Here is a 26476-nt window from a genome sequence, read left to right as displayed (position 1 = left end):
ACCAACTTCTGCAGGGACCGGGTTTGCAGAGAGAACACTCGCCGTTAATCTTACTCCTAAGACTATAAAAAACATCTGCCAAGAACTGCCTTTGCGACTTTTTAATCAAAATTGAAAACGATAAAAAAACATACCTTGGTTCAAAACATTCAACGTTAAAATGTAGCGACGAGAGTTATACTTCAATTGCCTTCTTTTGGCTTCGTTCTCTCGCTAAGTGAGTTTTCTCGCTTCGTCTTCTAGCTTAGTTTCCTTGTGGCTTACGGCCATCGATATATGTACGGTTATTGAGATTACATAAAATAATGAATTCGAGAGGATTATTAAAAATGTCGATGTGAAATTATAACCCAAAGCCGATTTGCATATATGTCAGAGCGAGCGAAGTGATTGACCCAAAATACCATATGCGCACGTACGCGAAGTAATCAAATTTCACAATTTAACACACAATGACATTTGATCATAAAGTTTTGCTGCATATTCATCTTACCGCCTTAAGTTTTCTATGTTCATTTCAAAATTTCATGGTTGATAAACTCAGTTCCCGCCAGACAATCACATTAATTGTAGCGGTCATAACCAAATTCATTGCATGAAGTTACAAAAAATTATAGTTCGCGAAAGAGCTTTGGTTATTAGACATCCAAATCAAATGCGCAGGCAATTTCAATTATTCATTTCTAAACATAACAGGCGGTTGTGGTTAGATTCCTTAGTTAAGTACTGGATGTTTGTTTGTACTTTTGAACCTAAATCATGCTTAGTTGATCGATGTATCTCTCACAGTCAATGATGTTTTGTGCATAACGTGGTTGATCAATTTCTTTCCATGTCATTTTAGCCAAATAGAAGTGACTGGCAGCTTCATTTTCATCATAGCATTTCATATAGCAAAGGGCCAGATTAAAGTAGCAAAGGGCAATGTCAGGGTCCTTATCAGTGTTTAAGTTGCCGTCTTTTCTGTTCTGAAGTTCCTGTTGAAACAAATTAAATGCATCCTGCATGCTCCCCATTTCATACTGGCATTTTCCCATCCATTTCTGGGACTTGTTAAGCTTCTTCCCATAGTTTTCAGTGGGTTTGGTTTCCCAAATGTTTTTTGCTTGCTGGAGAAAGATCATGGCTTGTTGAAATTCGCTTAGTTTAAAAAAACACAGTGACCTCCAGAATAGGCTTTCTGCCATAAAATCTTGGACTAATTTTTGCCCCTCAAGTTTTTCAAGAATGTGCAACTCTTGCTCAAAGTATGGTAGTGCATCTATGTACTGGTTTGAATTGAAACACTGTTTCCCCATTTTTCTTGCTACATTTGCTTGTTTTAAAATCTCTTCATCTTCGTTTTTTCTTTGAAGAATTTTGTTAGCCATTTCAAAGTGTTTTGTTGAATTTTTTGAATCATTAATTATAGAGTAGCAGTGTCCAATGTCATTTAGGCAACGCACTTTTTCATGACCCTGGCCTTCACCTGATATGCCAATGCACTGCAACTCTTTTTTAAAATTTTGTATTGCATCGTCACAACTTCCTAGTTGTTGCAGGCATTCCGCAATTTGTTTGTAGCATTCAGCATTGTTTCTTTTTGCATATGGAACTTCAAACAGTCCCCAAAGAATTTGTGCACTTTTAAAATTTACCATGGCAGTAACATACTGCTTGTTGTCCATTTGGATCTTAGCTGCACCGATAAGCTCACAAACTTTATCAGTGCCTTGGCTGTCTGAAACCAAATTGATCCTGTCTGGAAGAAGTTTAAACACTGTGGCCAAGACTTCTTTAAGTTCAGAAGACTGTTGATGCCTGCTTGTTAAATCACAATTCCTATCATATCTAGCTAATGCTGAGTCCACTGATGCAAACAACTTGACTAATTGTTTTAAATCTTCGTGGCTTTGAGGGTCAGTCATGAGAGACCACAACTGAGACACCTCAAGATAAGCAGCTTTTCTTTGCCACATTGGATCACCATTGGCTTCGAAAATATGCTGGGCCACTGCATATAACTGCATTCCTTCTTTAGTGTTGCCTTTACACATATGACCTAAACCAATGCTTGCATAACAAGTTGCCAGATCTGGATCAACTAGTTCATTATTTGCTGCCATTTTTCTTTGATTTAATTCCTTCCACAACAAAGTCATGGAACCGTCCACCTCCCCTTGGTGGAACTTGCAACGAGCAATTGCTGCATAACCTTCAGCCCTGAATACATGTATCGATAACTTGTCAGGGGGCAATGACTGAGCAATTGCAAAGTATTTTTCTGCCACCGGAAAATTGTTCATGTTAAAGTTACACACCCCTGTAATGAAGTTTGCGGTATAAAGCATGCCCTTTATATACAAATCAGAAGGTTTTCTCGTTCCAGGATATTGCTCTAATAATGCCAATAATTTTTTACAGCTGTTTAAGCCTTCCAAGTAATTTTCTTCTTTCATGTAACAAATACTAAGATAAAGATTCAGTATTAAAATTGTATTTATGTTTGCTTCATTTTCTGTGATCCTTTTTAGTGCACTTTCAATATGTTGCTTAGCATCTTTTACTCTCATTTCCATTAAGTATGCTGCAGCAATTAGGTTCGGTGGAAAGGTTTCTAAAAAACAAAATATACAATACAATGCTTCTAACCAAGTATAACTGTGAAAGTTGTCAAACATTTTATGTAAGTTTTTCCAATTAATTCATGTTTTTTACTTTATAATTCCAAAACAAATGTTTAGTTGGTTAGTTTTTGTAATGTATAACATTGGACATAAACAATATAATATTTTTGTGTATTTTTTTTAAACAAATATAAAATAAATCTTGTCAAATTTTTAAATTACTTTTTCTCTACCTTTTTCTATCACAGAATTTTCGTAATCTTCAATTACTTCTGTATGAAGGCCAGCATAGCTTTTGACAAAAATGTCGAACAACTTGGATTCAAAATTCTGCTGCTTTTCAGTAAGTTGCTTGTCAAATAGTGGGTCACCAATATCACAATCCAAAACACTTGTAACTTTTAGTTGAACATAAAAAGCACTTTTAAAATACCAAAAAAGTGAAGCTCTTCCCACAAGTTCTGTCATTTTTGCAATGACTTTGCCTTTTGGTTTAACCTCAATTCCAGCCAATCCTTTGGATGCTATTTTATATTGAACCATGTCGTCTTGGTGTTGACTGCTACAATATGCTCGAAGTCTGGCTTCACAAGCCGTTGCCACTGCACACAGTAAGTGTGGCTGAATACTTGGTAAAATGTCAGGCAAACTACGGACAATATCAAAAGATGATGGTGTTTCAATTCTGTAATGCCTTCCAAGAATTGAAAGAAACACTGTTATGCTTCTGTAAACTATTCTTTTGATATCCATTTGCAGCTTCCATTCTTCAAACAATATGCCATGAAATGAGTTGAATTCCAAAATTGCATTCTTTAATATATCTTGATTGCTTGATGCAGAGATTGTAAGCCCGGTTCTCAGAGCTGCATGCTGAAATGATGTGTGTACCTCTTCATGTCCAGAAACAAAACAAGTTGCCCTCAGCATGTCAGCTAGGTGACAACCATTCTTCATGTCTTCTGATGGACACAGGTATTTTAGCATTTCACTGACAGGTTTTATAAATTCAGTTTTCCAAGGCATATTTCTGGTGTACTCTTGCCTGCCAAGGGAATTTTTACATGCCTTCCATGCATAACCATCTGGACAAATTCCACACGGTGTGTAATCATCATAATACCAATTCCTAGGGTTATTTAAACCAGGTATCACCATGAAACGAACTATTGTTTCCCCAAAGTTTACTAAAATGATCTGGAACAATGTTGCCACCCATCTAAAATATTCAAGAATTTCTTCATAGTCCTCTTGGTTTTGGACTCCATCTTCCAAAAGTATGATGTTCTCAAAATCTGATTGGGGAGTGATTTCTTTGCGAGGCAATGATCCCATGCCAGCTAATGCATATTTACAGTGAGCTGGCCCCATGGTTTTTACGCAATATTTCATCACATCATTCATGATACTTGTGTATTGTTCTGTTACAGACCATTGCAAAGTTTCAATTTTCTTTGCATGTGTTAGTTTTGATTGAACATCTTCACCTCTGTCCAAAAGAGGGATTTCATTCAAAGTACTTGAAACCATGTCTCTCATTTTTGTGACCTTTTCCTGAAAAATAGTTTTTGCTTCTTTTACAAGGTCAGCTGTCTTGTTTTTTGCACCTGCAAGCTGGAGCACATGAAAGCACAATTTTTGTAGATCACGTTCAATTTCTGCAACATTGTCTGGTTTTCTCGCAATAGCTGCATTCAGCAACACAGCACTTCTGATGTATGCAACTTTGTCAAGATTTTTTAATCGCTGTATATTTTTCACATTGTTGTAACAATCACCTATCAGCTTTTGTGCCTGGCCAATTCTATGCAGAATCAAAGCACCTTGTAGCTTGTTCTTTTCCTTTCCATTTTTGTAGCAAATTGACTTCAACTTTTCACATAAAACAAATCTACTGGCCTTTGTCATGTACAGGTTCCCATAATTTTCTTCATTAATGGTACGACCATAAACATGATCAACAAAATCAAAGTATTGGTAACTACTCATCTTGTAACTAAGAAACTAAAAGATAAAAATATCTTATAGGCCTGAATAGATCTTAAAAAAGCTGTTTTAGAGGTGAGTGCGATTGTTTCCTTAAAACGTGATATCTGTGAAAGGCCTTACAACAGTAATACAACTAGGACCATGTAGAGGTGGTTGGTCAAAGGCACTCTTTTTTTTTTTTTTCGTTTTGAGTAGATTGTCCTTGGCTAATTTGACCGATTTAATCAAATCCGGTCCTGAACATTGCAAGAAGTTGTCCGCACTTATCGAAATTTGTGAATTTGGATCATTGATTAGGATAAACAGTTGGTCTTTTTAAAGCAAACCCGCGCTTCCAACGTTTCAGACTAACACCAGAAACGCTATTATACGCTACGTCGTCATACACGATACAAACGTTTGCGTAATCCAATCCCCAGATAGGCTTGTAGGCTATGCTACCAAGAGTTTAAGTTAAATACATTCAGTTGCGTTGTCGGACTGATTCGGTACCGCAACACAAAACGGCACATTGAGGATTTATGAATAGTATTTGAACAGGAGGCGTATAGGCCTATGCTCTTGGCAACAAGTGTATGGTTGGTTTACCTTTACCCAAAATACCTTTACAATGAAGTGAAAAAACATCTTACATATGACGAGATTACCCGACACATACAACGTTTATTTTCGTTAATTTAAACTCTTGTGTTAACATGAAAGTCGTAGGTCAAGTTTTCAGGCATGTAGGTTACGTAATGTTACGTACAAACGACGGACAACATTTGCGTTGTACGAATTTGCTTTAAATGTTAACAAGTTTAGATGCATCAAAATTCAAAACGATGACGATGCAGCGCGTGTGAAGGACTTGGTCTGAGGCAACCTTTAGCGTTCTGACCGGAATTTGAACTACACTTTCGTCGCAAAAGATAGCAACAAAACTCCAATACTCTCCAAATGGGTATTCTCTGATGATCCAGTTATACCAGATATATGCCTGTTTTAACTTCTGGATGGGCTAGGCGAGATTACATTTCCAGCAAACAACATCGAGAGTGCAAATTTGGTACCTTTGTTTAGATATAGCGTAACCATAAACTTTACTATTAATCTGGGTTTTGCATATACCTGCTCAGCAACGCATTTTGACGTAGGTTAAATAGGCTGCCCTCACGAAAGCGTATTTCTACGTCCACCGAATAAAAGACAATATAAATCAAAGCTTATACATTTCTTTATACGTCAATACTTGCATCATACTTTATTACATAACAACACACCCGCCATAGTACTAGGGCAAACCGACGAAGGAAATCGTAGCGCACAAAACCAAGACCGAAGCGGAAGAACGCACAAACTTCACACAGTTTCCTTACGCGAAACTTTGGTTCCCCTTTTCCATGCCTGCTGAACCGCAGCATTGTAAGGTTACATAAGCACAAATTGCCAATCTATTGCACATAGCTGGTGCGCAAGTATCAAGATGCGCTGTGCACCAAATTCACTGGAACCTAAACATTAATAAACGGCGTGTTGCTAAGAGGTTTTTCACGTAACTAATTGTGCACACTTTTTGTGGGTTTGGTGAATATAAGTATGTTATCAAACTGAAACTATCTCTCTACAAGATGTATGTCCCTTCCAAAATTGGCAACGCCACCTGCAATGTTGTTGATAAGCGGTGGAAACATTGTGATATTTAGGATGTAAACAGCACAAACAAACCCAATACAAAGGAAATCCAACCCGAGAAGTATTTTATTCAGCTTGAATTAAATGTTGGAAATAAATTTTAATTTTTTTCGCCCGAAGTTGTGCCAAACTCATGTAACATTACTGTTCCCCGAATTTGAAATTCTATCACGTTTATTTTCCCACAATGCAATTTTACAAGCTAGACACGAGGGGGCGCAGGTGAGGATGGCACGTTGTTGCCGAAACTTCGCGAGAAGCGTGCGAACCGCAAGGCGCTTTCGAAGAAATAAACTAGAAGTAAATAATAGGTTACAAGAACAACTATCGCTGATAGGTTTTTGTGATTTTCACCGTTGTACTGTATGTTTTGCTACAGTGTAAAGTTTGTTTGATTAGCATCGTGTATTTATATAACTTGAGTTGCCGCCTTTTTTGTCAGAAACTTTATGAAAAATGTTTTAAATTCGAATGCAATTAGAAAAAAAGTGTTTTGTTCAGTTTCGCGTTGTTTACCTATTGTGAGAAATAGTTGAGAAAGTTTTCTTTTGATTACTTGTTGGGTTGCCGTGTTTCATCAAAGTTTAACTAATGAATAACCAACTTCTGCAAATTCTCATTTCAGAAGTTTTTTCTATTTTTATCTTTCTATTTTTTGTCAAATATTGCGATGAACCTGAACTTTCATGAACCTGATGATGAGGCTCATCCAAGAACATTGTAGGTTACATTGCTGTCCCTTTAGTTGTGCTGGTGCAAAACAATTTGAAGTAGGCTCTATACTTCACACACAAAAAGCTGATTGGAAAGAATCATATGCGTATTATGCAAAATTTTATTGGCCATCTGCGAAGGTGCAGAACATGGCAGTTCCCGACGAGATCTCGGGCGTGCAAGACTAAATCTTTTCGCGTGCGCGCGTGCACGGCACCTAAACCCGCGTGCAACGAAAACGATAAAACGTCTTTCTGTTAACTGTTTTCTGTTTAGACATTCGCGTGCTGAAAAATTTTCGCGTGCAGTGCGAAAAATTTGGCGTGCAAACAAAAAGAGTTGAACACAAACTTGCGCGTGCAGCAGCCATACTCTGCAGACTGGGCCATTTGCACATAAAATTGGCTATGCTGTTAATATAGGCTATAAAAAACAGATTTAATATATGAGAGCTGCAGACAAGGTGTATACACGCACTGTTTCGACCTGTAAGGTCTCATCAGTGCAGCTGTTGATGTGGTACTGTGCTAGCTGGTAGACTAGCAGGCACACAGATTTCCACTTTGTGGAACCTTTCGGTCAATCGTCGATATGTTGGGTACCAAACTAGGTACCAATCAACACAGACGAACCATGTGGAGCGCACTATGGCCAAAACAACTGTTGGTTTTTCGACCTGTAAGGTCTCATCAGTGCGTGTATACACCCTGTCTGCAGCTCTCATTGATTATTATGGCTCTTTTGCGCATATAATATGATTTAATATGTTTACAAACTAAATATGTTCCACAATTGTTTGGGCCTTCTGTTCTTTAAAGTGAACTGTGTGTTATTTCAATTACATTCTGTTATGTGCAGGTATGTGGGAAACCTTGACCCTAAGGTGTCAGAATCCTTGCTCATGGAGTTGTTCGGTGTTATTGGTCCTGTTAAAAATTGCAAGATGATACAAGATGTGGGTATTGTTAATATTTATAGACACCCGTATTGGAAAGAATGACATAATGAGCAACAAGAGTAAAACATTGTGGTATACGAAAAACGTTGGGTTATTTTTGGGTTTATGCATTGACGTCTTGTCCATACAATAATTGAGTGTTTTCGTTTCCTATATTAAAGTTTGTGGAATGCTCTTATTGCTGCAAATTAACCAAATTTTTGTTTAGCACCAGAATGGTGGTGATCCATATTGTTTTATTGAATTTACGGACCATGCCAATGCATTACGAGCGCATGGTGCCATGAACCAACGGAAAATACTCGGAAAGGTTTGTCTGTTACCCAAATGTTAAACCTGTTACTTGCATTTTATGAAATTGATGACTTTAGGTAAAATGTTAAGCCCTAAACATTGACGTTTATTTATTGATTTGCCATTTATTTTTATTGAACTGCCTTTTTGTTCTTTCACATGTTGTTAATTACTGATTTTACCAAAAAATCCATCCTGCATTTGGTGATACGAAATGTATGTAAAAAGTAAATGCTAAATTTCTCACAGGAAATTCGTGTAAATTGGGCAACGAGACCAGCTGGAAAGCGTGATACAAGCAGTAAGCTATTATATTTTTTTCATGTCTTTTAGAAGAGTGTGTCTATATGGTTTTACTGAACAAGCTTTAGCTTGTTGTTTCTTGTTTGCATATGGCCTTAGCAGTGGTTCCTAACATTTTTGGAATACAGCACCCCTGTGGAATTTGTAATGATTTTGTGGCAAACCGGCAACCATTCAGCCACCAATGCTGCAAAACCTTTCGGTCTCTTTTTAGTTGGGGGTTTAATATCATAATATGGCATTACACAATGAACTTACAGCATGGTGTAATTTAACCAGAATGTAAAGAAAAGTGACGCACCTAAAAGTAAAAAATAGGAATCACCAGCTTTAAGTGTATTCTTCGGAAATTGTTTACTTTTATGTCGTGAAATAGTTGGACTTTATTGTCAAGGTTAAGGAAAAAACATATTTACGCCTGATAAACAAAACCCAATTTGATAAATTTCAGAGGATATGACAAAAGGTATTCTTGCAGATCACCATCACATTTTTGTGGGCGACCTGGCCCCAGAAACTACTTCCGATGATTTGAAAATGTATTTTAGCCGCGTTGCGGAAGTTTCGTAAGTTAATTTGTTTTTTTACAGTTTTGTCATTGCCTTGGAACACATATATATAGTCTCGTAGTAACGTTGATGTATATAATATATATTTATACCCAATGTGTTTGGCTTTTGTTTAATGTTAGTTAAGTTTCTTCCTAATTGGAACATATAAACTGGATGTGAATTTATTTTGCAGGGATGCACGTGTTATGAGAGACTTGACTACAAACAAGTCAAAAGGATATGGGTTTGTTTCTTTTGTTCAATACCAGGTAAATATATCTACATAAAATCAATGTCACTGAACAAAGGTTTAGTGTAATGGTCACTACTGGTGTTTTTTGTTTTTAATTACTGATATTTGTTACAAGAGCTTGTATTTCTTGATCCATCAAATCAAACAATATGTTTAAAAACCTTTTTTGAGCTGCCTATAGATGACCTTACTATTGGTTTAGCTTTTGCATGGTCATAGTGTTTCCACCTTGTTTTTCCGGATGGTTACCACTAGTTTGGTGCACTGACGGTCATAGGCGCCTAGTCCGGGGGGCCAGGGGGGGCGGCGCCCCCCCAGGTTTTCCAAAAAAAAAACGAATGGCTATTACGCGCGTCTGTCCGCACCATGTAACTCGTCGCATTCGTAACGTTCAAAGAAAAACAGACCTAAAAACAATGTGTTTCTTAACGACGCACACAAAACACCTAGTTTCGCTTACGTAACTGACATCGGTTGTTGCAACGTCAGTATCGCAGTATAATATGCCAGCTGGTAATTATTGGTTGAGACGTAGACCGACCTTGTGCGTTCATCGTTAACGTCGCCCTTTTGGTCAATACGCCTCATGCATTGAAATTCAAACACAGTTTTTCTATACTTGATGACGTCATAGTAACAAATTATGACGTCATAATATAGCCGCCCTCCCTGGAAAAATGAAAACTAGGCGCCTATGCTGACGGTCATTGTATATTCCTTAAAAGTAAGATTGTCCATAGTCACACCTAGCTACACTGATGAGACCTTATAGGTCGAAACAGTGGCCATCTGTATGTGACTCACAGAAATCATATTATTGTCCTCATGCTCATTTACATTTATTTGTGTTTAGGATGCACAGGATATAGTGGAAAAGAAAAAGGTCATCCCTGAAGCTCTCCATGGCCGACAGGTTCGGTGCAACTGGGCTGCAAGAAAGGGTGGACCATCAGGAGCAAGTTGTAAGTTTTTACATTTGTCTAACATAGTTAAAATTTATGTCAGCTGGTGTTATTGTGACCATAGTTGCTTACATTTTGACTCATTAACTTGTTGATAGTTGCTAAAGAGTTCATAAATAATAAAGTTTCTCAATTTTACAACAGAGCTTAGAAAATAAAGTTTTGAAAGCCTTTGTTTGTTAACATGACACAACATAAACATGATTCGATTTTCTTGAGTGAATTCCAATTGTGCATGTTTTGTGTATTCATAACATAGAGCTAAAATGTTGTGGTAACCAACGATGATAGTAATGATTTGTTGTTTTGATGTCCACATCAGCTGAAAAATGAAAATGTTATGTAAGTGTAGAGGGTTAGGTGTGCTCATTGTGTGTTCCTTGCAAACAAATATGAAGCGCTGATTGTTATGTCTGGATTTAACTGAACATGTTTATAATTTTGAACGGTATAGATACATACATGCTTTATCAATTGTATTGTTTTACTGGCAAAGACAATGTGGTTAGTGCAAACCAATGTAGCTCTAGTGCAACAGAATTCAAAATGGTTGTAAATCAAATTACACCATCTTAAGTGAGCATGTTTTGTCCCATTGCTGTATTCAGTATATATAAACAAAAGAAACATGTATGTAATATGACTGGAGCCAAACTTATATGAAACATGGCGTTTTTGTCAAGCAAGCCACAAAACCTGTTCATTTTTCACAGTTCAAAAGTTGGACTTCCATGCTGTGGTTGCACAATCAAGTTTAACCAATTGCACAGTTTATCTTGGTGGTTGCATGTCCGGTCTAACGGAGCAACTCATGAAAGACACCTTTGCTGGATATGGAAATATAAAGGAAATCAGAGTGTTCCCAGATAAAGGCTATGCTTTCATCAGGTACATATAATTTATTTAAGTGTAAACAAACCTGTTTTGAAATGTCCAAAACTCTACATAAATGATCTTGTGATGTGCAGATGTACACAAACAGTTAATCTTTTTGTAAAAAGATATTGTATCGGGCCCATAAACCACAACATACAACCAGACAGAAAACAGAAAGATTGTGTTAATTCAACTTATTCTCGGGGCTTGCGTTGTGTTGGAATATACATGTTGTATAGTTAAACTAAGGACATAAGTTACAACAAAATACAGATATTTGCATTCCATATCCGACAGGTTTGACAGTCACAATGATGCTGCTCAAGCGATTGTTGCAAAACATGGTTCAAATCTTGAGGGTTACACGATCAAATGTTCTTGGGGTAAAGAGGGGGCTTCCCTGGGTCCAGGATCTAACACCGGCTCCGGTTACACTAATGGGGTAAGGTTTTTGCAATCAATAAAATGGAAATGTGGTTGAAAAGGGTGTATATATATATATTATTGATTTGTTATTTAAAATGGAAGTAAGATTCAATCAATTTTTGATGGATTTTGATCAATATATCATGTAATGTGATTCCTTGTCTTTGTACAAACCAAATGTATTGTGCACAAAATTAAGTAATAAGCTGACACTAATCATGACAATGGTATGTTATTTCTATTGCTTGTGAAATTTGCATTGACTTAGCACCTTCAATATTGGACTGATAAAAACAATTCGCACATTACCTTGCACTGCAATGTTTTCTACTTATTTTCCAGATGTCACAACCATCAATGGACAACATGAACATGAATATGAACCAACAATGGTCGCCAGCTGGGAATGAAATGTGGGGACAAATGGGACAAAACCAGCAGTACAACCAGTGGACTCAATGGAGGTATGGAAATCTCTTGTATACAAATGCTATTAATAAATGTTTCAAGGTGGAAAAGTTTTTGTAACCATTATTTAGATGCCAAGTGTAATTCGTAAGAAAATATTGAGCAAGGTATTTGTATTGTATGGTATGACTGACAGCATTAGAATTGTAGGGTTTTGTAAATATACATATATAGGTGATTTTTTTGATTCTGATTTTATTTCTAATTTCTAAATTGTCAAAAAATCTTTTACACACAAAAAAATTATAATTTTTGATCGCTATATTATTGTTCTTGTTATTGACTAAAAGTCATTTTTACTTGTTTTTTTATGGTTAAAATCATTTTTTTCAAATGCCAACGTGTTTTTTGTGGCTTACTGGTGTTTGGAGGCACCATTCTAACGAAATCCTTCAAATTTCAATAAACTGATCATAGTTTGTTCACTGCAACACTTACCAGTACCACACAAATATCGCATGAGTTCATATGTATTCCCAGTTGTCCCAAGCAACAGTGACCACAATGTTACTCTGCTGGAGACATCAGTTGATCACGAAAACTTTGCTTGTTCCAGAAACCAAGGACAACAACAAAACTCCTGGAATACTTGGGCCCCCAACCAAATGGCTTCGACTAACCCATGGGGTGCCCCAAGCCAAAGCAACACATGGGGGAATACCCCTTCCAGCCAATCCATGCCCCAGCAGCAGCAGCAACAACAACAACAACAACAACAGCCGCAGCAGCAACAACAACAACAGCCTAACCCATGGGGATGGCCAACCATGGGTCAACCTGGGGGTGATGGTGGTTGGGGCAGTGCCACCAGTCAAGGCAATACACAGGGTGAACAAATGTGGTCGAATTCATGGTACGGTTTGTAGTGAATCCAGCAAAATTGTATAAGTTTGGGTCAGGCACGTAAAAGTTTTCGATTTATGAATGTTTGTTTATAAATGTGGAATTTGTAACCTCTGGTCTTTCGTAAATGTAGAGATAGATGCTTGGGAATAAGTTTCAGAAAACAAAATATATTTGCTGTTAGACTTGCCTCATGTAGCAGAAGGGTCTTTCTGTTCACATCTGTTATTTATTGGCATCATACACTTGCTCAAAAAAATCTTATAATATTTTTTCCTCGCCCCTCACAATGCAAATTTTGTTTCATTAACATGGAAGTTACAAATTCCAAAGCATTGACAAATGTTCGAATGTACACATATAAACGTTTGGTTGGTTTACAACATTTTTGCATAACCCCCACCCTTTGTGTTTTAGGAACAGTCAAGGTATTGGAAACATGAACCAAAGCAATGGAGGTAATCCTGGCTCACTCGTGTCTGGATCGGGAGATCCGGGAAACCCCAATCATACCCAATCCCAGAATACAAATGGTTTTGGTTTGTAATTAATACTTTACCCCTAGTCCCAGCTATCACTAACATTTAGTTTTGCATAAAAAAATTAAAACACACACTATTTGGTTCATTGTCGAACTTTTGAAGGTGCTAGGTATGACAGCAACTGATGTTACAACTTGTTCTTGTGTAAATAATCATGTTATATAAAGACAAACGCAATCTGGGATACTGCCAACTTGACGATTTCAATACTCACTTAATACAACCAACCGTTTGCTGCTAGGGTTTTTTCCTTTGGTTTTTAATGATTTATTTTTCAAAATTTGTGAAGTTCATTTTTATGACCGTTCTATATGTCTGCTTGTTAATTGCAGCCATCACAAAAACCCAAACTTAGGCACCAGAACAACAATAATGCCTGTTTCTTGTTTTTATTCTTGCTACTTCAATGGCCAAGTAATTATTTATTGATTGTATAAGCACACACTGTAAACACTTGGTTGTAGTTTTCTTATTTCAGGTGTGTGCCGCAATATATTTTTTTCCTTGCATTCTTATCTAAATTTTTTTCAGTTTTCCTCTTTTTGGTTGTTTAAATTTTTTCATTATTTACTTCGCACATTTTTGAACGGCGGCTGCACTCCCTGTAAACTCCTGCTTGTTGTAACAACGAAAGATAAAATCAAATCGTCAGATCGATTGTTGATGTGCCTTCCAAGACAAAACACCCAGTGGAAACTATACACTATGCCACGGTGTCAAAACCTTCACATTTGTTTTTTGAACTTTGAAGTTTGTTCTTATTTTTGACCTTTCATACTGCCCCCTACACAAACCGTGACGACAAACCAGACAAGAACTGAACATGTCTTTTGTAAATAAGCACTTTGTAAAAAAAACATGCCAGTAAAAATAGGCTGAGCGCTATAATCAAGTTTGGAGGTTGAGTTGTTTGTTTGTTGTTGTTTGTTATTCAATTTTCTAGTACCTTTCGTTTCTTGTTTCAGATTTGTGTGGTAGTTGCGCTTGGGATTCCAAGCGTTGTTTTGTTTACCCTCTTGCTCAGAACATTTGGTTTCAAGTCTTGAATTCTTTAAATAAAAACAAGGTTTGGTGAAGTTTTGTGTTATTAAAAGGAGAAGGGGAGTTTACAGTTTAAGGATCCAAGAATCAAAATCTATAGAACTAGTAATGTTGAGGGGTTGGAAAACTATAAGCAGTAATTTGCACAGGATCTTGAGAGGAAGGAATATGCTGTTAGAAGCTTGTTTCGAGATCATATGAGATTTAGTGGGTTAGTGTAGCGAACACAGTGCATATTAATATAATGAATTGTATTTGCTTGTGGTTAGGAAACGTTAAGGTGAATCCACCCATTCTGTGGTGATTCCACTCATTCTATTTCTTGTGGTTTCGTTTGGACTGCTTCCGTACGTTTGAGCCATCCTAGTAAAAGATTGTTTATACCTGATTGGTATCGCATACGGAGATTTGGAAGAAAACGCAACAATACCAAGCTTTGTCGGAAAATCCCTTCGTTTGAAATTAAACAATTGAATTTATAGACACTGGTGCCCTACACGTCTTCTCGTTTGGCCTTTGAAAAGTCACTAGTGTGTTTAAAATGGTCAAAAATCTGTGTTTGTTCACAACGGCAAAGTTCAAATGTTGTTCAAAAAAAGGCACTAAATATTGTGCTTTAGTTACTCAGCTACACCCTACAATAAACAAGTGGACGTTCTGTGTTCTGAAACTATTAATTTATTCACGAACCAGTGTGAAAGTAAGTGGCGGTTGGCAAGTGAGTTGTTTATTTATATTTCAGTAATTTGTAAGAAGCGTTTGATACATTTTTAACGTTACAATTGAAGGATGGACATACATTTAGATTTTTGTCTTGTAAAGATTCAAAGTAGCAAAGTTAATACATAAAAAGGAAGGTAGTATGTGTTCATAGAGCAAAATCCTTTGTCAAACTTTTCAGACGCGAATCACACGATTTGCTGCAAAATAATAACCAATTGTGACAATGCCAACAAAGATAGGCTACACGGTTGTTGGCGCAACTGGCGAAGCGGATGGTTATGCAGCAAAAAACCTTGAACATCAAAATCCAACAGTCCCAGGATGGCAGACTGGAAGGTAAATTTTTATTTTCGGGTAAAGGTAGGCCTACAAAACGTTTTATGGGTAAAGGTACAAAAATGATATGTAGGCTATATTATGTTTTGATAGTTTGAGTCAGTTTGCTTAAAAATTAATTAAAATGGTGATTTTGTTTGACAAGTAAGAAAATTAGTGTTATATTTAACATCCAAATACGATTAGGGCCTACCTCATTCATGATCAAATATTAGCAAAAAGTAACTCCACAGAAACGTATCTACCGGTTTCTATTTACTTAATGTTTAATATTATTTTTATTGTAGGTTTTGTGTGTATCCACAAGAATTGATTGTGTGTCTCCAAGAACAAAGCAGAATAAAAAAGTTACAACTTCTCTCCCACCAATACATGATTCCTTCCAAGATTGAGTTTTTTGTTGGAAATAATCCGAATCCAGAAAGCTTTAAACGGCTTGGGTAATCATCTAATAAAATTTATACTTCTGCCATACAACAGTATAAAAAACATTTTATATGTAGTATATACAATGTACATAATGTGTTCAAAAACTCATCACTGGTTTTATTTATTAAGGTACATTTATTTGTCCAACAATGAGAAGACTGGTTTTAAGTCTCGGGAGTTGAAATCTGTGCATGTTGATGCAGAGGGACGATACGTGCGACTTGTCATCCATAAAAATCATATCAACAAGTTCAACCTTTATAACCAGGTTTGCAAAGTTGATCCACAAGCTCAATTTATAGTGCTTGCCTATGTGTAATGTCGAATTCCAAACAGATTGGGATCATGGCTTTCAATGCACTTGGGGATTCAACTCTTAAACCAGCCAAACAGTTTAATGCCACATATCCTGAAGGTGTTTTGGATAAACCTGATTACATTTCACCAATGGATGACCTTGCATTTGACATGTACCAGGTATATAACTTAAATTATACCAAGGTGTGGGTAATATTTTAAAAATTAATATTTTTTAGGACCCAGAAGTTGCCAGTATTATAAGACGCCTTGATGCACACAAGAAAAAGGCAGTCATTGGTAAGATTTAAAAACCAGTAAAACTTTTGTAGTGCCCAAAATTACAGATCAACACCGACAGTGTGATTTTTTTCTGCAGTGTGTCACATTCTTGTAAATTTGTCAACAGTCTTAAAATACATAGTTTTAATGTCTTGAATGAATGAAAAATTCCTCTATATTAACGAAAATATGCTTTTTCAGAGGAAAATTTTGATGTTGCCAAAAGAATGAAACAGGCAATTGCTGATTTGCAAAAAGTTGGTGAAAAGCTTGCGAGGTGTGACATTGTTAATTGTGGAGATTGTAGTTAAACATTCAAATATTTGTTCAAGCGGAAGGCATTGGTTTAAAAGGCTTGTTCTCTGTTTAAACATTACTCCCACAAGTTTTGAAAGAGCTTTATTCAAACCAAGTGTTACAATTCCCTTTCAATATGTAAATACCTGTAAATATTACTGTTTTGGTTATTTTACATTAAACAGTTTTGACATAAATTGAGTGTTAATTTTGTCTTAATATTAAATAATTTAACAATTTTCTGAGGTTGGTTTAAATATGTTTTATATTTTGTAAGAAATCTACCAATGGTTAAAAATGAAACAAATTTAACAAATGCGGATATATAAATCAAAAGTATTTTTTTCAAGGTATGAACTTGACAAAAGAAGGGCAGTTGAAAATGAAGATTACGACCTTGCAAAAAGCAAGAAAGCACAGATGGAGGAATATCGATTAAAAGTGTACCAGCAGTTACAAAAGCATGACTTACTTGAGGATGCTGGAATAGTACAAAGACAGACTCATCAGGAACAGTACTCACCATTACAAGGTGGTTGCTGCATTAAATGAGTATTTTTTTTACCTGATTATCTGATTTTGTCAATCAGATTTCCACAGAAAAAAAATTGTTTGTCACATAAGTTTTTTGGCTAAATTGTTTAAATATTTTCCTCTTCTCAAAGAAGGATATTAACCAAATACATACATTGTTTTGTTAGTTAGGTATTAATATACTATGTATACTAAACGTCGTTAAAAGCTAGCTGTAGATGAGACAGTTTGTACCACATAAATCTCTAAAAAGAGGAAAAAAGTGACTGATGTAAGAAATAAAAAAAATGAAACTAAATTTTCCAGAAACCATGGTATCTCCGCAACATGCCCCCACTCCCCATCAGATCACCCCAGTACCCCGGATTCCGCTGGATGATCCATTGTCCCCCAGAGATCCCACCCCTCAGTTTTCAAACCACACTACACCAAGACAAATAGTGGAACAGGTAATCTATTGTGGTATAAAAATACAATACAAAAACCCTGAAATCGGTAGTTTTCTTGCAGTCTTACTCAATGCTAGCAAAGTTTTTATTTTCAAAAATCTGTTTAAAAATCCATTGCTGAAAATTTGGTTGGAAATAAAATGTTGAATTTTTCTTTGTAGCGGGAAATAACTCCAGTTCCAGTTGAAACGCAAGTGAACTATGACGAAAAAGTAATTCCAGCTTTGGCAAAAGATGCCAGACATGACCCATTCATAGAAGAGGTTTGTAAATTAATGAGAGTCGCTCTCTGTTTGCTGCTTAAAGTTTTTTTTCCGGATTCATTTGAATTACAAAATCGTAAGGATTAGTCTGTACCAGATAAACCAAAGACAGAGGTTTAAATCCTAAAGTTGCTTAGATAATAGGTTATCAATAAAAATTACTTTGCACAAAGTATTATTTACTTGAGCACACTCCATGGGCAGGGCAATGACACAGAAACAATGGCTTAATGGTGTTTGGGTTCAAAGATTACGGTTTGAATAAAACAAAGCACATCAGGATAAGGTTACAACAGCTGATTAAGTCTGTTGGGAATTGTTTGTGTTCAGCTGTTCTTTCTATAATTGCTCATATATTGTATTGTGTTATGGCTGACTTGGCACATGTAAGACCTTGAGAAGACCAACAACCTATTCAATAAAACTTAAACTGACATCATTTTATTCCTTTTTACAGTTCGCCTCGCCACCACCAGGTGGTTCCCCTGACAGACCAGCAGGTGTGCCCAGTGAACCAGAACCAATGGCAGAGAAAAGTATTCGTGAGGCTGCATCAGTCATTGATGTTTTTGGTTTACCTCTGGTAAAATTTACTTCACAAATTGTTATGCTGGAGCCTGTTTATAGTATATTCTTCTCAAAATTATGCAATTTTTTAAAAAACACTTGCATCGGGACAAAAACTGGAAACTTTAAAGTAATAGACAAATACAATAAACATAAACCAAAGACAAATACAAAGCAGTCCAAGCTAAATCCTAGTTTCGCCAATCAGTGTCGTAGAATTGTTGCTTGCTGTGGACATTGACGGTACAAACCCTTTTTTGTTTTCGACTAAGTTATTGCTCTTTGAATAAAAAAGCCAAAGCTAAGATGCTGTTAATCATTTTATGAAAACGTTTCAAACCTATACTTGGTTCATCATCAGTACTACTACAGCCAAGTATACGTTTATGTAAAATGATTAACAACACCTTAGCTTTGGCTTTTTTATTCAAAGTTATTAACTCCACTTATTTTGCACCCAAGTTTATTGCTCTTTAATCCACTTTTTTGCTGCATTCAATGAAATACAACTGTGACATTGTAATATGTAGGTATCAGGTGCATATTCGAAGACATGGTCATTCAGGGAAGATGCTCTTCTTGCAGTTTACAAACTTCTTGCTAACGCACCAAGTACCACTGGGAAAGAAGAACTGAGAAGCAATCTCAAAGCAGCAATTTTCCTTATTCGGAAAGCTATTAAAGGTATAAGCAGAAAATAAATGCTCCTGTGTCAAGAAATGACTAAACTTCCTATTACTTTTTCACCAAAGTAATTGGACATAATTTTTCCATTATGAATTGTTTTGTTACAAGTCAGAAAATTGGATGTTTTTGATAGCTTCATATGCACAGAAATCGTTGTGTTTACATTTTTTCATCCAGTAAACACAGGTTTTCTACTGATTTTGTAAATGTTTTGAAATTATAAATATTTGTATTAATTTTGGCAAGGGTCAACATATTTTCTTCACTATAACTCATTTATGCTGTTTCTTTAATTAAGATTTTTAAAATGTTTTACAGACAAGGTTCACGCTGTTTTCACCGCTGCTTTGAAACTTCTTGAACTGATTCTTGTTGATTTCATTCCCAAACACAAGCTGGGAAAAGCTGAAACAACGCATGCAGTTAACAGAACGCTGCCAAGTTTAATCCAAAAAAGTGGAGAATCCGTAAGTTTTTTCAGCAAAAAAAAGCTGATTATCAAATGTTAAACTTCCAGAAAAAGTTAATCAGAACAGACATTTTCATTTTTTCCAAGTGACAACTTTGTGGTGGTATTGTTTCAGGCTGCTAGATCGAGAGAGGCTGCCATGGAGTTTATTTTACGCATGAGTGGGTTTGCCATGGTTCAACAACTGCAGCTTGTATCTCACCATGCAACTCCTCCATTCAAACGGGACACGGCAAACAGACTGGCATTGAGTCGTGTAGAACTTATGGAGCATTTGCTCGAAAAACATTGTAAGTACTCAGTATGCGTTTCTGGAAGAAAAGTGTAGAGACAATAAGGCAAAAAGTGCCACTGTTTCTGTCTGTCAGGTCTCATCAGTTTATTTTTTTTACCTTATAGCAGTGGTTCCAACCTGGGGTTCATTGACCCACGAAGGGTCAGTGGGTGACTTCTAGGTGTCCATAAGTATAAAAAAATTGAAGCAGGTTCCCCAACTTTTCTATTTGTTATATTACATCTGTGTTTTTAAATAAAATATATGTAGATTAAAGCAGGGATCCATAGATTTGTTAGTTTTATAAAAGGTTGCCGTGATTGCAAATGGTTGGGAATCCATTGCCTTGTAGGCTGTTTGAGGATTAGCGAATTCTGTTGTAACTCCATAAGCTATTTTATGTCTGCCGTTGGATTTTTTGGCATCAAATGTCAGTCAAAATATCTTTGTACAGCTTTGCAGCCACCAGCTTTATCTGTGGACAGTGTGATGAAATTTGCAACCCCAGCATTGGAACACTCCGCAGGTCAAGTCCGCGAAGGAACTTCTCGTATTATCTTCCTGTGCTACAAAATCGCAGGATTGCCTGTGAAGTCTTATCTGCCCAAAGATGACAATCGCACACGGAAGAACCCGCTTTACAGGTGTTGTGTGGTTACGATAGTTTTTTGGCACTTTTCGATAACTGCAAATTCCATTTAAATTTGTTAAAAACACTTTTTTATGACTGTGATTTTTTAGAATTTGGTGATTTTTTGACAGATTTTTTTTAGATTTAGTGAATTATTTATCAGTGTTATTTTAGAATATTAAAACTGAATATATGTAACTAAAACTATATACAAGTGGAGTCAGATTTTGAAGTAGCCTGAGTTACTATGGTGTCATATGCCTATGTTTGAACCAAACCTGTGTCAGAAATTTGTTATTTGCAATACAGGTTTGTGCAAAATAACCAGAATTAAAAGCAAACAGTTTGCCCCATGTTGAAGCCACATGATTTTTTAGGAATCTGTTTGATGGTTTTGATCGATTGGATGGCAAACCCACCCAGGCAGAGATAAGAGCACAGATGCAAGCAAGAGTGGCTGATGAAGAAAGAAGGAAAAAGAAAGAGGTTAATGTTGAATGCTGCAGCAAATTGTCATGGCCACACTACTTTTACAATATATTGTTTTCAACAAAAAATTAGTTGAAAACTTTATTACCTTTATTTTACTTATTTTCAGTTATATTTCATTGCAATTTGTTTGTATTATTTGTAAAATATAATGATAGCATTTTTGCAGCAATTCTTTCTGCTGTGTTTTTTAGTACATTACAACATGTTTTTTGTGGCAAACTCTAAAAATGTTTTCCAAATTTTTGAAAGTTAGTGTTTTTATATATATATTTTTGCTTTGCTCAATATTGAAAAGAAATTGATTTTCATAAGGTCGAGGAGCTCCAGGCACAAGTCAATCAACTAAGGGAAATGAACAAACAGGTTGGTTTTATAATGTTTCAAGGTAAAGTTGAAATTTACTTTCAACATTCTATGCAGGCTGTGCCACAAGATGGCAGGCAAGGCAAAAAAGCAGCCAACAGAAACCAACCTCCTCCACAGCAAGGTATGTGTGGATTTCCATGCTGTTGTACTGAAAACTGAGGGAAATAATATATAGAAGACTAATTGTTAAAGCTTCGATCAGCATTTTTTGTGACTTGATGAACATTTTTTCATACCTGTACTCACCATTACTTGAAGGCAATGGTAATAAATTATTTAGCTATTAACAATGTAATTTTATTTCAGAACAAATTGACCCAAATCAAAGCATTCCCACTGACGATTCCTTCTTAGACAAGTAAGCATAAGCAAAATCCCCTCACGTTTCCATTCAGTTTCAACGGCAACAGTAACTATTGGCAACCTTTGTTTATGTTCAAAGCATGTGCATTTTCTGTGGGGAGAGGGACGAAGGATTCACAGAGGAGGGTTTGGATCTGCATTACTGGAAACAATGTCCCATGCTCAAACGGTGTGAACACTGCAAACAGGTAATGACCATATTAGCTGTTTGAAATATCATAATTGTTTCTCTAAAAAGACAGTCAATGTTTTACTAAATTGTATGGAATTACTTTAATTCTCCATAATTACCACAAGCTTAGAAAATCGTTTTTGTCTGAATGGCATCATCGTTTTTGTGGTAAATTTTTACAGGTATTTTCCAGTTTTCATTTATTATCCAAATATCCATAGGCTGTAAAGTGAACAATCCCAACATACTTTATGGCTTGCAAACTATTTATTATCAATAACTTCATATCTGAAACTGGCTCAAGGGCACGGTTAATGGAACTCATACAATAAATATTTCATAGAGTACTTTCATTATGATGTCCCACTGCAGAAATCGTGGACAAAATAACAAATGACATTCTCATGTTAAACTCCTGCAGGTTGTGGAAATTTCTGGTTACAACGAGCATCTCTTGACTGAATGCGACAAAAAACCTGATTTCGGAAAATGTCCGAGGTGCACAGAAGCTGTCTTGGTACAAGATTTGGACAAACATATTGCAGACAAAAAATGCACAGGTACAACATTTTGTCGGTAGCCAAAAACAACACTTATAATGCAAGAAACATAACTCACGGTTTTATAAATCTTTAAAACAAACAGTAAAGCTCATGTAACTGCTAAGAAATTTCATGATGCACATCAGAATAGTTCAGTGCTTTCCACCGAAAGTGCACAATTGCAACAGATTAAATAAGAACTGAAGATGCTTTCTTTCTAGATCATTAGGTTTAATGGCTTCGCAGCCCAGGCATTGCAGTCTAGCTGTGATTGCCAAGTAAGGAGTAGGCGATCCTGCTAATCATGGCATTGCATGGAACATTACTGCGTTGTCTTAACAAGTAACGCTGTAATATTTTTTTGCACGATCTTCAAAACCAGCTACTCACGAAGGTCAACAAGAGCATTGTCCATTATGTCATCATAATATCATACCTGGAGAGGAGGCTTGGAAATCCCACTTGATGGGAGCAAAGAGGGACGCCTGCTCGGAAAATTCGAGAAGACTTCCTTCCATAAACCGATGTAAGTAAAAACAGTAACTACGTTGGCAGAACTTATTTCGGCTTTGGTGTGAATACTTTAGCATTGCTATGATTGAAAAGAACTGGTTGGTGTATTTTTGCACGTACGCTTTCTGATTTGCTGTCACGTAACAATGTCACAACTCAGTTTTTCCATCACGACGCATCATTAGCAAAAATCCAAATTGGCAAAGTTGTGTGCGTACGTGACTGAAAACAAATACCACAGATAATCGTGGAGTGTTTGCGTGCTTGGTAGCTTTCGCAAAACACGTTGCTGTATCTTGGAATGATTTGTAAAACAGGCGCCGCATGTCCCATGGAAACCTTATCATTTTTGATATTTAGTTATATTTGCTCCCTTTGGTGAAAACAGCTTAAAGGTTAACCTGCAAGGCTGGCGTTGGCGTGCAGGTCGCAGACTAACCTTGCAGAAGTTTCGAGGAATGAGGCGTGAATGTGATTTGGGAGCAAGTCCGCCCCATAATAACGACGACGTGTCACGCACGAAGGAATGAGAAATGATTTTTCACTTACATTCAAATACGTAGAAAGTGTTTGTGGGTCAATTTCTCCACTTTACAAAACGCACGCACTCAAAAATTTACATCAGGGTTAAAAAATTTTTCGACGCTTAGTTTCTTTTGATAACAGATTTTGAAATGATGTTTTACAGTAAGAGCAAAGGCGGAAGCCGAAAAAGCTGCCGCAAAAAACAAGAAGAAATCTCCGAGAAAGTAATTTTTCCACAAAAAAGGCCTTTTTCATTGCATAGTTTCTTATGTTTTAGTTATGCTCACTGTGCTAAATGGTATTTTTTATGCAGTTAAAGGGTTTCTTTGTTCTTCAAATTGTCGATGTGTTGCTCTGCTTGTTATGGTGTCATTTCATGGGTAAATGTGTTTAAACTGAATATCGTGTTATATAGATATATATGTTCACCACTAGGGCTTACAAAACTGGGGTTTTCGACCTTGCAAGAAGCCGCACGATGTATTTTTAATGGGCGCAAAGAGTACACCAATGTTACATTAAATATTTGTTGACTTGTACTATTTGACTACGCACCCAAACACTTATATACCAGGCCACTACCAATCAAAAAGTTAACCAAATTTGTGCATTGTTGTATGTTCGTAAGTTCCTAAAGATTTTCAGTCGTTATTGCAAAATTTATGTTCAAACAAAAGTATTTAAAAGTCGAACAATTGTCGAACACCAGGGGTCGCGGAAAATTTGGATTAAATGAAACGGTCATAAGCGAAGAGTATTGGACACCCTCTATACCACTACACACATTTGTCTTCGTCCAATTTACAATTTCTATTTTTCTTGGTCAAAAAGTTTCAGTTTTGGGTCATCAACTTATTTTGAAACAGCGAGCTTTAAATTTTTCAGTGCAAGAATAGATTAATAAATTGGTCTGTATAGTTTGTGTGTTCTGCGAAAAAAAATTCTTGGAACCTTTGACGTTGTATTTCGTTTTTTCTTCCGTTTAAATCATTGACCACCACATGTGTCTTTCACAAGTTTTCATGTGTATCTTTTGCATTTGCGACGTTAACTCCAAAGACACTGGTTACTACACAACTGTGCGAAACCGTGCATCTCATTATGTTTTTGAATTATTCAAGGTACAAGCACACATCATTTTCTACTAAAGTCTTGCTTAAGTTTTAAAATAAACACAAATTTTGTGTTTATTATCGTTTTGTGCAAATATTTACAAATATAGTTTTATAAAAACAAACACAAATGTTGTCGCAATGTTTTATTACAGGTTCTTTTGTAGAATCGAAACCCAATTTGCCAACAGAAATGATAGCACAGTTGTTGTTATTCCGGAATACTGGAGGTAAGTAGTTAGGCATGAAACAATTGAACTGGAATACGACAACAACAAGGTCGCAGGGTGAGAAGGTATTTGACACTCTTATACACGCATACAATGCGACAACATGCAGGGTACAAATCTAATATGAGCATCAAAAAATGTTAGCAATGAAGATACAGGTATGAATGCAAATAAACATGAGGAGTTTTTTTCAACCACATTCTGTTCGACCTAACCAACATTACTCCATTTTTTTAGCCATTCTGCGCTTTTCCTGAAGCCGATCTCTGAACATCCATGTAAGGAGTGAACTGATCATCAGGCCAATGTAGATTAGTTCCACAAGCTCACGGCCTAAAATCACAAAGTGGAATCGAGAGGTGAATTTTAACTTTTTCGTATTATAACCAGTATGTGTGCGGCACTTTAACGCTTAAACATTGATTTTATCCAATAATATGTCCTTCTAGCACAATTAACGTGGCTTTTATTGACCAACGTTTCACCCGCTATTCAGCTAGCCTTCATCAGGCTAACCTGAATAAAAGTCACGTTAATTGCACTAGAAGGACTGAATATTAAAATATAATATGCCTGGCAGCAACAGAAACATAATAAAACATAGATGTATTCGTACCTCCAGGGTGTGCATGGTAAGCCCGTAGCACTGCAATGCAGATGTAACATATGACCGGATACATTGATTTCACATGCTTTGTGTAATGGGGAATAAGGATGAGATCGCAGAGGAACCAGCCCAGGACGAAAATGACAAACAATCCAACTAGAGGAAGTCCGCAGTCTTCTGCTGGGTTACAATTTCCTAACAGAAGTGTATGGAGTTAGGCATCCATTTTATTAAAATTTTGTTTGGCGCATTGTTGCGTTGTGTGCTATAGCTTCATAGGATATTGCAGAATTGTCATACTTGGTCGCACCTAGATTTATTGCTTCGTCACATGTACTTGCTAGCATGCAAGATATGAAACAAAGACTCTAGGATAAGTTTTATCTTACCCCTTAGCTTGGCAGTTTTGTCAGGACCATCAATGTAAGCAATGGAAAGGTTTCCAAAGAACACGATGGAATGTACGTACCACGCTGTACATATTGCCATCCCATCAACAACAGCACGATCGTAGAGCCACAACAATTTCGGGTATTGACCCGGTTTGTATTCTGCACGTTTCCTCACCACGCATACGAAGGCATAGAAAAGGCCAATGGTATTAGCTGCAAGCAGCATAGCCATTGCGAAAAACTTTTCGAAAGCAAACAAGATCATCCACGGTCCTACTGCACCAGTTACGAATAGCGAGCCGATATGGTAGCCCTAAAAATATTAGGTTGGTTGCCCAAGACTTTTTCAAATCCAATTGGGTAAATCACCTTAAAATACTATCTAAGTGACTATTTTTAAACTCAGGCTTCGATTTTATTGGTA

General features: G+C 36.5%; 3 protein-coding genes across 3 annotated transcripts; 2 read left to right on the top strand and 1 right to left on the bottom strand.

Annotated features, from left to right (window-relative positions):
- Positions 1-97: 97 nt before the first annotated feature.
- LOC145908323 (uncharacterized) lies at positions 98-4606 on the bottom strand. Its single transcript, XM_082995579.1, has 2 exons — positions 2840-4606; positions 98-2596 (listed from the first exon to the last, which is right to left on the bottom strand). Exons 1-2 carry the CDS (start codon positions 4593-4595, stop codon positions 753-755), a joined length of 3600 nt encoding a protein of 1199 aa, XP_082851705.1. The 5' UTR covers positions 4596-4606; the 3' UTR covers positions 98-752.
- A 2292-nt stretch (positions 4607-6898) lies between these two features.
- On the top strand, positions 6899-14535 carry LOC145908176 (nucleolysin TIAR-like). The gene is made up of 12 exons (XM_082995385.1): positions 6899-6989; positions 7842-7938; positions 8150-8251; positions 8485-8536; positions 9017-9104; positions 9283-9358; positions 10196-10304; positions 11018-11192; positions 11478-11622; positions 11949-12070; positions 12631-12927; positions 13335-14535. The coding sequence occupies exons 1-12, from the start codon at positions 6940-6942 to the stop codon at positions 13462-13464; spliced, it is 1443 nt and encodes a 480-aa protein (XP_082851511.1). The 5' UTR covers positions 6899-6939; the 3' UTR covers positions 13465-14535.
- Positions 14536-15404: 869 nt separating this feature from the next.
- Positions 15405-24941, top strand: LOC145908062 (centrosomal protein of 104 kDa-like). The gene is made up of 22 exons (XM_082995229.1): positions 15405-15559; positions 15847-15999; positions 16118-16256; positions 16325-16465; positions 16525-16585; positions 16769-16844; positions 17215-17396; positions 17705-17847; positions 18009-18110; positions 18568-18693; positions 19208-19361; positions 19683-19831; positions 19949-20123; positions 20562-20751; positions 21116-21224; positions 21543-21593; positions 21651-21717; positions 21903-21954; positions 22039-22147; positions 22553-22691; positions 23056-23199; positions 23875-24941. The coding sequence occupies exons 1-22, from the start codon at positions 15447-15449 to the stop codon at positions 23937-23939; spliced, it is 2640 nt and encodes an 879-aa protein (XP_082851355.1). The 5' UTR covers positions 15405-15446; the 3' UTR covers positions 23940-24941.
- The last annotated feature ends 1535 nt before the right edge of the window (positions 24942-26476 follow it).

This window comes from Ascidia mentula, chromosome 7, assembly GCF_947561715.1.
Source record: "Ascidia mentula chromosome 7, kaAscMent1.1, whole genome shotgun sequence".
Lineage (NCBI taxonomy): Eukaryota > Metazoa > Chordata > Ascidiacea > Phlebobranchia > Ascidiidae > Ascidia > Ascidia mentula.
This window is presented reverse-complemented; position numbering and strand designations above follow the sequence as displayed.